The sequence below is a fragment of the Grampus griseus genome (assembly GCF_964374135.1).
Source record: "Grampus griseus genome assembly, chromosome: 15".
Classification (NCBI taxonomy): Eukaryota; Metazoa; Chordata; class Mammalia; order Artiodactyla; family Delphinidae; genus Grampus; species Grampus griseus.
In genome coordinates this window covers 30,537,640-30,551,958 of record NC_139009.1, presented here as the reverse complement: position 1 = coordinate 30,551,958, position 14,319 = coordinate 30,537,640, and the positions used below count along the sequence as shown (strand labels likewise).

Here is a 14,319-nt window from a genome sequence, read left to right as displayed (position 1 = left end):
GTGAGAGGCCCGTGTACCGCCAAAAAAAAAAAAAAAAAATTCAAACAACACAGATAAAGTGAAAGTCCCCTGTAACACTCCCAAACCATTCCCAGTCCCTGCCCCAGAGATAACTACAGTGATCAGATTGGTGATATGTCCTACTGTACATTGACATATATGCTTGCTTTGTCAGAAATAGGTACTTTTATTTCCAGAACTTTTTTTTCTAATACAAATTATATATTCACTTAGTAAATCAACAAACATTTATTGAGCACCTACTATATCCCAGGCAGTGCTCCAGGTACTGAGTAGTATCTTGTAGAACAAAATAACCAAAATCCCCATCCTCATAGAGCTTATATTCTAGTGAGAGAGCCCAACAATAAGCAAGATAAAGAAGTAAAATATAAAGTATGTTTGTTAAGTGCTAAGAAGAGAAAGGGTAATATGAAATGCAAGGGAGGGGAACATTTGAAATTTTAAACATGGTGGCCAGGGAAGGCCTAGCTGCAAAGGTACATTTTGAGTAAAGACTCAAAGAAAGTGAGTGAGTGAGCTACCTCTTGAATGTCTGGGAGAAGCCCTTTCTAGGCACATTAATAACATGTGCAAGGGACCTGGGGTCCATGTCTCAAAGACAGCAAGGAGGACAGTGTGGCTGGAGCCAAGTGATGAAGGGGGAGAGCGACAGGAAATGAGCAGTGAGGGTACAGATCATGTCACATAGGGCCTCGTTAGTGAGGACTTTGATAAGAAGTCGTTGAAGGATTTTGAGCAGAAGAGTGACACAATCAGATTTACATTGGCACAGAATTATTGGTCTACCATACTGAGAATAGATTTTAGAGGGGCAAGGGCTGAAACAGGGAGGCCAGATAGGACATTGCTGTTCTGCAGTACATATTGTTCTACAGCTTGGGTTTCTTTCACTAACAATATCTCTTAGAGATGTTTTCATGTCTGTATCTAGAGCTCTACTTTATTCCTTTTATCTGCCTCATGTTATTCCTTAGAATGGATGATATTGTCATAATTAACCATTTCTTGGTTGATAGACATTTTGGTAGTTTCCACTGATTTACAAACAATGCTATAATGAAAATCGTTGTATATACCTCTTTATCTACATGTAGATATCAAGAAGTGGAATTATCAAATGCAATGATGAATGCTGTTGGTATTTTGATTGGCACTACAGTGAATTTAGTTTATTTGGTGGGAAATTGATATCTTTACAACATTAAGTCTTCACATCTAGGAACATGACACATCTTTCTATGAGTTATAAATTTTTTTCACATAAGTCTTACACTTACTTGAAATATGTCAAAGGTTATTAATTTTCATGTATTAAATTTTTTTGATCCTCAGATGTTTCTTTTATTTCCTCTAGTGACTTCTTTTTTTTTTTTTTTTTTTTTTTTCTAGTGACTTCTTACTGCTAGTTTTGAAAGACATTGTGTTGCAGAGACCAACTCTTCAAGTTATTCTGATGAGTGCAACTTTAAACGCTGAGCTCTTTTCAGAATATTTTAATTCCTGCCCAGTTATCACTATACCAGGTGATTAAAATCCATCATTAAATATGTATTGTCCTAATAAGCAAATATAATTATTTTAAAGTTCATTTGAGATATAAATGAATATTTATATCTGTTTCTAGAAAAGAATTGATTAGTTTGTAACAAATAAAATCATAACCATATAATGAAATTATTAAAGAGGTAATGTTATATTCATTTGCTGGGAGATTTCAATTTATATGTGCTTTTAAAAAAAAAGTCTAGGTTATTAGGATTTCTAGCATTCTGTTGTGTTTAACATCAGAATGTGAGTTTATAATGGTAATCTATCATAAAGGGAAAAGTTGTATCTGTGTATAGCATATTTGTTCATTGCTGTATTCTGCTAAACTTCTGGATATTGGTCCACTCTGGCACCAAGTGAAATTGGACAGTCTGTGTCTTCTTTTGGTGCTTTCACAGTCTCATTGTGGGATTAATTTATCACCTTGGGCTTTGGTTTATCATTCTGCAGTTGATTGGTAAAGAACAATTTGGAAACACTGAGTGGTGAATAATTCGTTCTAGTTGTAGAGGATATCGACAGTAGATTTAAAGATGAAATTATATGCTTGATCTAGAATACAATTGTTGACTGTTTAAAGGTCCCCTGCAGGGAAGCAGAGGGGGATAAAAAGATTAACAGATTTTTTTTAAAAAGAGGTTAAAAAAAGTCTTATTAGCAAATGATCATCTCTCCAACTATGCACTTCTGTTTTATTTACTAACTAGAACCTACTCCTTCCATTTTTATCATGAAAAGCTTTTTCTGAATACTTGTAAGACCACAGAGTAAATAGTACCTTACTGTGCCAGGCTTCATTTTAAGACAATTTTACATATACAAACAGTTTCAAGATAGTTGAACGGGTATTCTGAGACTTTTCTGTTTTATTTTCTTGTTTTCCTAGGTCGTACATTTCCTGTTGATCAATTTTTTCTGGAAGATGCAATTGCTGTGACAAGGTAAGGAAGATATTAATTAAAGTTTGGTGAAAGTCCTTGAAAACAGAATTACTATTTTACCTCCGTGTGCCTGGATACTAATAAACGGGTTAATTTTTCTTCTAATTTTTCTATTTGAGCATTTCGTTTTCTCCTTTCAGCGAATATTTATTATACAAATTATTTGAATTCAAAGGCAATATTATATATTAAGAGTACTGACTCAGGAATCCCTAATGTAGACTAAGGACCTTGGGTGATAATGATGTATGGATGTCAGGTCATCAGTTTTAACAAATGTACCACTCGGGTTGGGGATATTGCTAATGGGGGAGGCTATGCGTAGGGCAGGGAGCAGGGGGTGTATGGGGAATCTCTGTACCTTCTGCTCAGTATTGCTGTGAACCTAAAACTGCTTTAAAAAGTAAAGTCTGTTTAAAAAATGATGGGGGGGCTTCCCTGGTGGCGCAGTGGTTGGGAGTCCGCCTCCCGATGCAGGGGACGCGGGTTCGTGCCCCGGTCCGGGAGGATCCCACGTGCCGCGGAGCGGCTGGGCCCGTGAGCCGTGGCCGCTGAGCCTGCGCGTTCGGAGCCTGTGCTCCGCAACGGGAGAGGCCCGCGTACCGCAAAAAAAAAAAAAAAAAAAAAAAGATGGGGAATTCCCTGGCGGTCCAGTGGTTAGGACTCGGCGATTTTACTGCAGTATACCCTGGGTTCAATCCCTGGTCGGGGAAACTAAGATCCCACGATTTTTGTGGCATGGCCAAAAAAATAAAATAAAATAAAAATAAAAAATAAAAAATGATGGACCAAATCTATGGAGAATTTAACATGGAAAAAAAAAAGTACTAATTCTGCAGACAGACTACTAGTATTTAAATCCCTCTACTTAGCAACTGTAACATTGGTGAGTAGCTTAATCTCTCTGTGACTTAGTTTCATCATATGTAAAGTATGCATATTAAAAGTAGCCTCTTCAAGAGTTATGAGGATTAATTAATATTTGGAGTTAATACTTGCAAAGGGCTTAGAACTGTGCCTGGCATATATCAAATGCTTTATATATGTTAGCTATTATTATCATTATTATTCTGCCTTCAAGGAGTTTGCAGTACATATGAGTGTATAAGTTCTGTACCGGATAGAAGGTGGTAATGTCTGTTGGATATCAACAGATTTCTCCCCTCTGAAAGCTCTGCTTCCTCTTCCTACTCTTTGACCTTGAAGATTCCCCAGGGTTTTATCCTTGCACTGTTTCTTCTCACTGTTAAATTCTTGCTTGGCTTTCTAAGACTCATGTGATTTCAGCTGTCACCCCTGTGCTGAGAACTCCCAGATTGGTATTTTCATTCCTGACCTCTGAGCTCCAGAATGGAAACAACTTTGATGTCTGACACCTTAAACTCAACCCAGAATTTTTTCTTTCTCTTTGCTCCTTCCATTCCTAATAAGCCCCTTCCTAATTCTACATTATTTAATGATACACTATTCTCAAGCTAAAAACCCCGAAACAGTGGCTCTCAAACTTTAGTGTGCACTAAGCATACTTGCAGAGCTTATTAAAATTGTTGTTTTGTGGGCCCAATCCCACTTCCACTGAATGTGAATCTCTGGGGAAATCATCTTTCAGCTAGTTTCCCTGTCTTTTTTCTCTCACTTTTCCAAATTCACTGCCTCCAGAATTATCTTAAAACAGAGCCAAAAGCGTTCCAGTGTGTTCCCCACCAGCAATAGGGCACGGCAGACAGAATCCTGGACTGCTGGAAGAATAGCACTTGAATTGGGCAGAAGCAGAGCAACATTCTGCTGAATGAGCACGGAAAACAGGTGAATAGTGTCATTCCTCACCAACAGACCCGCATGCACAACCACACATTTCTTTGTCTTCTTTCCTCAGGTATGTGTTGCAGGATGGGAGCCCATATGCGCGCTCCATGAAACAGATGTCAAAGGAGAAGCTCAAGGCGAGGCGCAGCAGAACCGCGTTTGAAGAGGTGGAGGAGGACCTGCGCCTCTCCCTGCACCTCCACGATCCGGATTCCACCAAAGATGCCGTGCCAGATCAACAGTTAGATTTTAAGCAGCTCCTGGCCCGCTATAAAGGTAATGTGCTTCCTGGGGGGAATATTACAATTATGCCAAAGATAACTAGTTTTTCTCACGCCATGATCCAGAAGAAGAAAAACGTGGCTCTTGTTTCATAGTTACCTTGTCTTTAGTTCATCAGAACAACCTTAAACTTAGAAAAATAACAGTTCTAATACATATTAGATTAAAATTGTTATCATATTTACCAGTGGGTTTTTTCCTGATTGTAAATGTGTTCATTATAGAAAAATTGGGAGGTAGTAAAATAGAAATTATATTCTTGAGTGTTTTGTAACTTTGCATTTTGATATGATTTCGAATTCAGAGTTAAAAATTTGCAAGACTACAGTGAACTCTCATATATCCTTTACCCTGATTCACCAATTATTAGCATTTTGCTTCATTTGCTTTATTGTTTGCTCTGGGTGCATATATATTTTTTTTTCCTGAATGTTTTGAGCGTAAATTGCAGATATGATGCTCCTTAACCCATAATATTTCAGTATGTATTTCCTCAGAACAAGGACATCCTCTTACATAACAATAGGATATGGGAATTCCCTGGCGGTCCAGGGGTTAGGACTCTGCCGCTTTCACTGCCGGGGCCCGGGTTCAATATCTGGTCGGGGAACTAAGACCCCACAAGCTGCACGGCATGGCCCCAAACAAAAACAAACAATAGGACATGATCAAAATGAAAACATTTAACACTAATACAGTACTACTGTTTAATCCACAGTCCATATTCTAATTTTGTCAATTATTTCAATAATGTACTTTATTGCTATTTTTTTAAGTGGTACAGGACCCAACCGAAGATTACATATTGCATTCAGTCATCATGTGTCTTTAGTTTCTTTCTATGTGGAGAAATTTGCCAGCCTTTATTTTTCTTCTATGATTTACATTTTTAAGGAGTTTGGGCCAGTTATTTTGTAGAATGTCCCTCTGTTTGGGTTTATCTAACGTTGCCCCATGATTAATTTTAGGTAATGCATTTTTGGTTAGAAAACCACAGAAACAATGTTGAGTCCTTCTCAGTGCATCATATCAGGAGGCACATGATGTTGGTTCGTCCCATTATTAGCAGTATTAACTCTGATCATCTGGTTAAGGTGATGCCTACGTTTCTCCTCTGTGTAGTTACTATTTGTTCCCTTTGTAGTTAATTAAGTTAGTTGTGGAGAGAGATTTGAAACTATTTAGCCTATAACATCCTCAAAATTTCACCCACTAGTTTTAGCATTTTTCAGTAGGCCTCGAAAATGACATCTTTTTTCAGGGCCCACCCTGTGCTGAGCATTTTTATATATGTTGTTAGGTGCTCCCTCCTCCCATGCCGGACTCCACGCAGCTTTGTTCCTAGATAGTCTTCCATACGTTCAGCTGGGCTGAACCCATAGAAACCCTAAGGTTACTACTTTTGCTTTCTTCCTAAAGCCTAGACAGGTCTCAGCTGCCTTTCCTGCTCTCTTTTCTGTGGACTGCCACCCCAACTCCTCTTGGTCCTTCCAAAAAAAAAAAAAAGGTGTATACCTTTCAAGGAGTAAGAGCCTCCAACCCCTGTTACTGTGCTTCTATAGCAGAAAAGGCAAGTGAGTTTTCCTTTTTCTCCTTCCACCAAAGATGCAGTCCTGCATGGGAAATGGTAATCATAAAGGAATTAGGGCATTAGCCATTTGTTCTGCTGTTTAGGAAGATATACGTGGCTCCCAAACATTTCACTTAATCTTCCCAACATCCTGAGAAGTAAAGTTAAGAACATAGACATGTATCTTACAGACCTGGATTCGACTCCCCAGGCTCTCATAAAACCAGTTATATGCCAGTTCCTCATCCTCTCTATTCCTGTTTCCTTACCTATAAAATGCCGTTATTTAGGAGATTAAATAAGAATACAAATCCACAGCATAGTGCCCAGAGCTGGTAAGTGCAGATTTGTGATTCTCATGGAAATGTCTGACTCAAATGTGTTCTTTCTGTACATCATTCCAGCTGACAATTCCCATTTCCTTATTCTATTAAATTAGTTAACAGGAAAATCTCTTTGGTTTCTCTTTTGAAATTCCAGAGTTTTCTTTAAGAATTATGACTGGATCTAAGCCACGGTCTTTCTAATGTCAAGCACAGAGATATCAAAGTTCAGAAAGCACCTCTGAGAACTCTTTTCTAAGGATTTGAGGTTGGGAAACCTGGCTCTACCACTAGCTTCTGTATGATGCCGGGCTGATTGATCACTTAGCTTCTCCGAGTCTCCTCTTTCCTATGAAACAAAGACTTTATCTAGTTGATCTCAGTGCTCTCTTTCAGAAAATTAAACAATGTTCCCTAGCTCGATTTTTAAAACTTTTTCTAGTTAAAAAATAATAATAATCAGTCTTTTAAAATATATAAATGATTAGTAAAACCTGCCAAAGTATAAAAAAAAATTTTTTTTAATGATTTTCGTTTCCCTTTTTTTCAGTTAGCTGATTCTTTCTCCTTTTTGAAAAGTCTGGCTATTTGGAATCTTGGCAAATAAAAATGATTCCTGCTCTGCCATCCACACCCAACCACACTTTTGCTTGTGTAGCTTATTTCTTCCTTTCTTTCATTTTTTACCAACATAGGGTTCATTCTTCAGAACAACATTGTTTAGCAACTGCTTTTGCCTCTCTTCAAGCTTTTCAGCAAAGCGTAAAAAACTTCCCTTCCTTCATACCAACTACAGTTATTTTGCTCCAGTTAGACTCTATTTCAGGTGATGGGTCATTAGAAAGAACTAAAAAGAAAAGGCAGCCATCTTCAGAGAATTAGTCTCCCCAGGCATATGCTGTTTGTTTTTAAAAGAGCTGAGGCTTATAGTACAACACAAGGAAGTATGTCTTTTACTAGGCTTCCGATGAATTAGAAGGAGATTGTAGACCCTGAACCTGAGGGTCGATGGGTAGACTTCAGGGGTATTGGTGAAGCCATTAAAATCACATGTATTTTTCAGGGAAGATTCATAACTTTTATGATTTTCCCAAGGAACTTAAAAGTCACTGTTATAAAGTTGCTGCTGTAAAGTCACTGTTGTAAAGTAAAGCTGTGGCCTCTGTGCACTGATTTTCACAGTTACTGTTGCCTGGACTTTTGGCTGATCTGACTCACAAGTTGATTGAATCTGGAAAGGTTTTCTGAAATATATTTGATATATTTATATATCAAATGTATTTGATATATATACAGAGAATATACTTATATAATATATAAATATATATAATATATATCTGAAATATATATAAAATATATTTTATATGATAGATAAAAGGGGAAGGAAAGAGAAAAGTTAAAAGTTGCTTCTCTCGGCCTTTCCAGCAGGGGCAGGAGCCTGCTCTTTGGGTCATTGTTCAAGCAAAAAGTGCTTCTAGTGAGCCTGTATTTTCTGAGAGACTGAAGGAAAAAAGTTCATTTCAGTACATTAAATGTGAACATCTGTGTTATTAAATCAAATCAAGACACCCACTTAGTTCCCAGGCATATTTTCTTCAATAAGGTGTAACTATCCTGATTTTTACCTTTCTTTCAGGGGTTAGCAAATCAGTCATCAAAACAATGTCCGTTATGGATTTTGAAAAGGTTAATCTTGAATTAATCGAGGCCTTATTAGAGTGGATTGTGGATGGAAAGCACTCCTACCCTCCAGGTAACTGCTGCCTGTCTTAAGTGTGAGATGGCAAAGGGCAGGGAGTCTACTTCCTGAGATGGTGGGGATTGTGGGGACAGCCTCTCTTCCTGGAGCCCTCGCCCTGGTTCCTCACCTTTTCACCCCCAGATGTGTGTACAGTTGCTTATTAGGTTTTTCAGGAGGAAATTTTACCGTTTACCTTTTGAGGAAGTTTTACCTTTTACCCACTGAGCAAAAAGATGTTAACAAGACAAAGTCCAAAATGAAGAAGGCTGAAAAGAAGGCCTGGGTGTCCACATGTCAACACTCAGTCCCTGGCTAAATGGGAGTCTAATAATGAGTGTTTGAATCATGTGAAGACTATACCTGGAGGCCACAGGGCAATGGGGTTAAGAGAACAGGCTTTGGAAAGTCTGATAAAATTCCCTGCTACTCCGAGCTCTGTTACCTTGGATAATAAAGTCCTTATCTTTTCTATGCCTCAGGCTCCTTGTTTGTAAAATGAAGACAATAATAAATCCTCTATGTTGAGGATTAAAAGAAACCATATACAAAGCGCTTAGCACAGTGCCTGACATATATTTAATGCTCAGTAGCTACTACCCCTAACAATATTATAGTTATGCTAGTATATTTATCATTGTTATTATTATCACTGTTACTACTACTACTCCTACTGTTATAACACAGAGCAATCCCTCCCTTCCCCTTGCTCAGTGTCTTCCCAGTGACCTCTTTACCTCATTTGTAGTCCGTTATCTCCAGAATGAATGTCCCAGATCTTCTCATAACTGAATCCTTCACATCATTCAGGTTTCCAACAAATGTCTTCTCTTCAGAGGAGTCTTCTCTGACCACCCTATCTGTTGTCTGTCCCCTCACTCTATCACAATATCCAAAAATGGTTTTCATTTTCAATATAGCACTCAACACTATCCAAAATTATAGTTCTGCTTACTGATGGTCTCCTTCAGTAGAATGTAAGCTCTTTAAGAATAAGAATTTCTCGTGCACCACTGTATTCCTCAGACCCTAGAACAGAACCTGGAATCTTAGGTATGGAGTAAATATTTGTTGCATGAATAGATGCAGCCATTGTTGAGTGATAATTAAGTGGAATCGTAGATCAGAAAACTACATTATATGCTCACTACACAGTGCTTAATGACTGCCCTCTTCTGATTAGATCTTAATCATTATGTGGTATTTTCTGAAGAAACGTGTGAGCCACATAAAATTATTGAAGTGCCTTGTATCTCATTCCTTGGCAAGTAGCCATTGTTCGCTAATGCATTATCACTGGATGGAATATCTTATTTCATCCCAAAGGAAAAGACTATTACTGAAAAAAATCAAGTATAGCATCCAAAAAGAAATGTTAGAAAATTATCTGAATTCAAAGCAAAGTTGATATAGTGATTAGGCAGTTGGTGATATATTTGTGAATATTAAAGATATCCTTGATACAGATGGCCAAGCCATGAGGGCAGAGCAGATCAGAAGGCACATAAAAATACAGACAAATTTTTTTTCCATCCATATAGACTGTTTTACCACTCTTAAATTTTGTGCTACTTTAGTAGAGAAGCATGGGGTAGGTAATGGAAAAAGCATGGATCTGGTACCAGAAACCCTATATTTGTTTTCATACTCCCCTCTTATTAAGTTCTGTGACCTGACCATGTTACTGAGTCACCTTAAGGGTACTATTAATCTTCTTAACAGGTGGTTATGAGGATCAAATGAGATAATATATGTGAACATTCTTTGTAAACTATGAAGTACAGTATTAAAACCAACCTTGAAAGATAATCTTTTGTCCTTCTTCAGAGTTCAATTTTTGTAATAATTTAGTTTCCTTATTTACTTAGTGGGGAGAATAACCATGATAAATTATTGGTCATGAGTTCCTTGTGGGCAGATCTTTGTTTTATTTTCCATTGTACCTAGCACAGAGCTGACAAAGACACCCAATAAATATTTGTGGGATTAAAGGCGGGGTTAGTGAAGACAGTGTCAATTTCCTCTGTGAATAAAGCACAAAAGGAGGTGACTATTGCTGAGTGACTGCTCTTGGCACAGAAATACACTATAATCAGTTATCACTGCTTATTTTCTTTAATGTAAAATTTTAAAGCCCATAAACCATTATTATGGCATGGTAAGTTAATATACTGCCTCTTCAACACATATCTAAATTTAGATTACCAGATTGGCTGGCCAATTATAGTTTCTTTTTCTCATTTCCAATAAAATGTTTATGGATTTTATTTACTAATGGGGAGAAGAGTCTTCCTGTCATATAAGATTAGAAGGATAACTCTTTCTACAGAAACAGAATGTCAGTGGCCAGTGCACTGAAGAAGCCTGTTTAAAGAGCTTTGCTAATGATTCTTGTATAACGTAGGGCATTATATATTTCTACACATCATTTCTTTTTCTGTTTTCGAAAGATATAGTATCTCATTCATTCTGTAGTTATTAAGTCAGAAAATATATTCTAAAAGTTTGTTTTCCATTTAGTTCCCTGGGGACTTTACAAAGAAAAGAAAATTGACTGTGAAAAATTTCAGATTATTACATTTTTCGTTTAAAATTAAATCTGTATTAGTTTTTTCTTTTTCACATCTATCAGATTGATTCTTTTTATATACCCAGGTGCTATACTTGTATTTTTACCGGGACTAGCAGAAATCAAAATGCTTTATGAACAGCTACAGTCTAATTCTCTATTCAACAACAGACGTAGTAATCGGTAAGTTAATTGCTTTCTATATTCTTAATCATCCATTGCAGTTATGTGTGAAAATGAATAACCAGGAAGACCTCTTTGACTGTCATCACCCTCTTTCAACCCTGGTGTCACTGCTCAAAAATATGTTTGTTTATGCCAGCTGGGAATAGACAAAACAGTTTGTTCCAGGGAGTCAGTCATTTCCATTCCATTATATAAAACTGTTTCTCTTCACTTAGCGTAGTGACTCAGCAAAATTGCATGTGCAGTTAACCCTAGAACAACACGGGTTTGAACTGCATGGGTCCACTTATACATGGATTTTTTTCAATGGTAAATACTATAGTACTGCATGATACATGGTTAGTTAAATCCATGGCTGCAGAACCACAGATACAGAGGAACCACATATACAAAGGGCCAACTATAAATTATACATGGATTTTTGACTGCTCAGAGGATTGGCCTTCCCTAATCCGCATATTTTTCTAGGGTCAACTGTAATTTCAGTTGCCAGATACTGGGGATTGGAGAAGCCAGTGTTAATAACAACAAAGAAATGTTACCATTTTGAGAAAAAATAATTTTCAGTGGTTCCTATTCCAGTAGTAAGACAGACTGGGTGTGTCTTCATATCTAAGGGGACACTGCTTGACAGATGAACACCCCCTAGAAATATAAGACTGAAGTTTCTTAGCATACATGACTGTCTCTGTCTCTCTTTCTCTGAATTTAAAGGTAGGGAAAAAAATGATTCTCTGTTGGTTAGTGTGCTCCAGGCTTGTTACTTGTAGAATTGTAGAATGTCAACTATTTAGTCCTCTTGATTATTTACTAGTGAATTACACTCCAGTTTTTCCCAAGTTGATACAAAGTTTTTAGTTCATAGAACTGAGTAAATATTTTTTAAGGGTCAGAAAGAACTTTCCCATTTAGAAGACCTGGGCCTTGAGGACAGGTTGTGGAGAAGCTGCTGATTTTTGGAGTCACATTGTTAGTTTTAATAGAGATTCACCCATTATAACCCAATTTCAGTGTTTTGTACTAGAACACTAAATCCTTTTTTTTTTTTTTTTTTAGATGTGTTGTTCACCCACTTCATTCATCTTTATCCAGTGAAGAGCAGCAGGCTGTGTTTGTAAAACCTCCTATCGGTGTAACTAAGATTATAATTTCCACCAACATTGCTGAGACATCCATAACCATCGATGATGTTGTCTATGTCATCGATTCTGGGAAAATGAAAGAAAAGAGGTATCCTCTTTTGGTGATGTAAGAGAGGGGCTAACGATGCCTCATTTGGAGCAACACAGCTGTTAAAGGCTAATGCTATTAAGCTACATGGATTACGTTTGAAAAAATACTTTATGAAAACTCTGTAGATATGAGTGATTCTGTAGCTAGGATCATGAATCTTATATTCAAACAGAGGTAGAAATTTTAAGTTTTTACCTTAGAAATAATTATTTTTCCTCTTTTTCTTATATGCTTTACATGTTCTTGAATGAAAAAGAATTGGTATGGGAGGTGATGGAAATGTTAATTACCAAAAGGTTGGTAATCATTTCACAATGTATACATATATCAAAACATCACATTGTACACCTTAAATATCTGTAATTTTTATTTGTCGAAAATAAAATGAAAAAAAAATTTTTTTAAATTGAATAAAGAAACTGTATGTAGTATATAGTACAGAAACCATTTAAATTAGCACAAAGTGCTCCCACCAGGGACTCAACTACCCCAGAACATGCGGGACACTGTCCTTCTACAGAAGTAGGATGGTTCATCTGTTCTGTCCGTGCTAAGTAAAATTTTGGCCACATTTTTATAAAGTAACTGCTTTTTACCTTTTCTTTTACTTTATAGATATGATGCCAGCAAAGGGATGGAAAGTTTAGAGGATACTTTTGTCTCTCAAGCCAATGCCCTGCAAAGAAAAGGTCGAGCAGGTCGTGTTGCATCTGGGGTCTGCTTCCATTTATTCACCAGCCATCACTTCAGTCACCAGCTTCTAAAGCAGCAGCTACCAGAAATACAAAGAGTGCCATTGGAACAGCTCTGTCTAAGGTACATCTTGATCCTTGTGTTCTGCTTCCGAAAGGTCCCAACGTTTCTCACCCTAAGTTCCATGTTTTCCTTTACTTAGTAGAAGATGTTTTGCTAGGCGTGGACTTGGATGAACTCATTCATTTGCAAAGAAAGAGCTCTTCAGTGTTGCCTTTACCATTCCTTTTAACTTTCTACACATAAAGATCTCTTGCATTGCAGAGGATGGCCCTAAAATAGAGTTTAAGAATACATTTATAAGTCAGGAAAGTAATCTAACTTACCAAGAAATTTCTGCTAGGGCAACACCAATATTAAATCATCGCAGGGGGAAATCTACACCCTCATTATCAGTTAGAACAAAGTGAACAAAAGCAATTTGAAAACGCCATTATTTACCTGATGAACAAACAAGAACAAATATCATAAAATAGGATTTAATGAATGAATGATTAAACTCAGTGTTATTGAAGCTGGAGAACCTTTGGTTCAACCTTTCTGAAACTTTGCGTAGCGTATATAAGAACTCTAAAACTAGGGGCTTCCCTGGTGGCGCAGTAGTTGAGAGTTCGCCTGCCAACGCAGGGGACACTGTGTTCGTGCCCCGGTCCAGGAGGATCCCACATGCCGCGGAGCGGCTGGGCCCGTGAGCCGTGGCCGCTGAGCCTGCGCGTCCGGAGCCTGTGCTCCGCAACGGGAGAGGCCACAACAGTGAGAGGCCCGCGTACCGCAAAAAAATAAATAAATAAAATAAAACTATCCATGCTCTTTGACCAAGTCATTATTTTGAGGGAGTATGCCCATAAAATGTTTACCCAAAGGGAAAAAAGTTACTTGTACAAAGATGTTACAGCTCTTCTTTTATCCAGTAGGTGTATTTTGAGAGCCTTCCATTACATTAGTAAAAATGTAAAGGAATTATAAGTGAAATAAATAAACTTTATATATGTTAGATTTTTCTCTTTCAAAAATTGCCTAAATTCATAATTTAAAACAGCTTCTCAAGAGCTGTCACAAGGCAGGACACAATGCAGGTTAATTTTATAAACAATTATTATGCAATTTCAGATGTGGGAAAGAGAGTAGGTGGATCATTTGAATTTTATTTCATGATTTGAACCCACTGTTATAGAAAAAAGGATTTTGGAAGTTTATAGAGAGAAATATATTCTGAATCTCAGTAAATTTCAGAATCTGAAAGTGTTTCTGTAACTTATTGCTAGGAGAAGTAAAAGACATAAGAGATTTTTTTTTAATTTATTTAAACTGGCATGGTTTGGTTTATGAAAGCATATATTTGGGAA

The 14,319-nt window shown here is 37.2% G+C and overlaps 1 protein-coding gene across 4 annotated transcripts in view; it reads left to right on the top strand.

The window, feature by feature from the left end:
• The window catches only part of DHX57 (DExH-box helicase 57), a 56,935-nt gene that overhangs the window by 26,033 nt on the left and 16,583 nt on the right, over positions 1 to 14,319 (top strand). For all 4 annotated transcript variants that reach the window (XM_082672277.1, XM_082672275.1, XM_082672276.1 and 1 more), the window contains 7 exons: positions 1,414 to 1,547; positions 2,459 to 2,513; positions 4,390 to 4,595; positions 8,131 to 8,247; positions 10,888 to 10,984; positions 12,044 to 12,217; positions 12,836 to 13,036. In XM_082672277.1, coding sequence (XP_082528403.1) covers positions 1,414 to 1,547; positions 2,459 to 2,513; positions 4,390 to 4,595; positions 8,131 to 8,247; positions 10,888 to 10,984; positions 12,044 to 12,217; positions 12,836 to 13,036 — 984 coding nt within the window. The remainder of the gene's footprint in view (positions 1 to 1,413; positions 1,548 to 2,458; positions 2,514 to 4,389; positions 4,596 to 8,130; positions 8,248 to 10,887; positions 10,985 to 12,043; positions 12,218 to 12,835; positions 13,037 to 14,319) is intronic.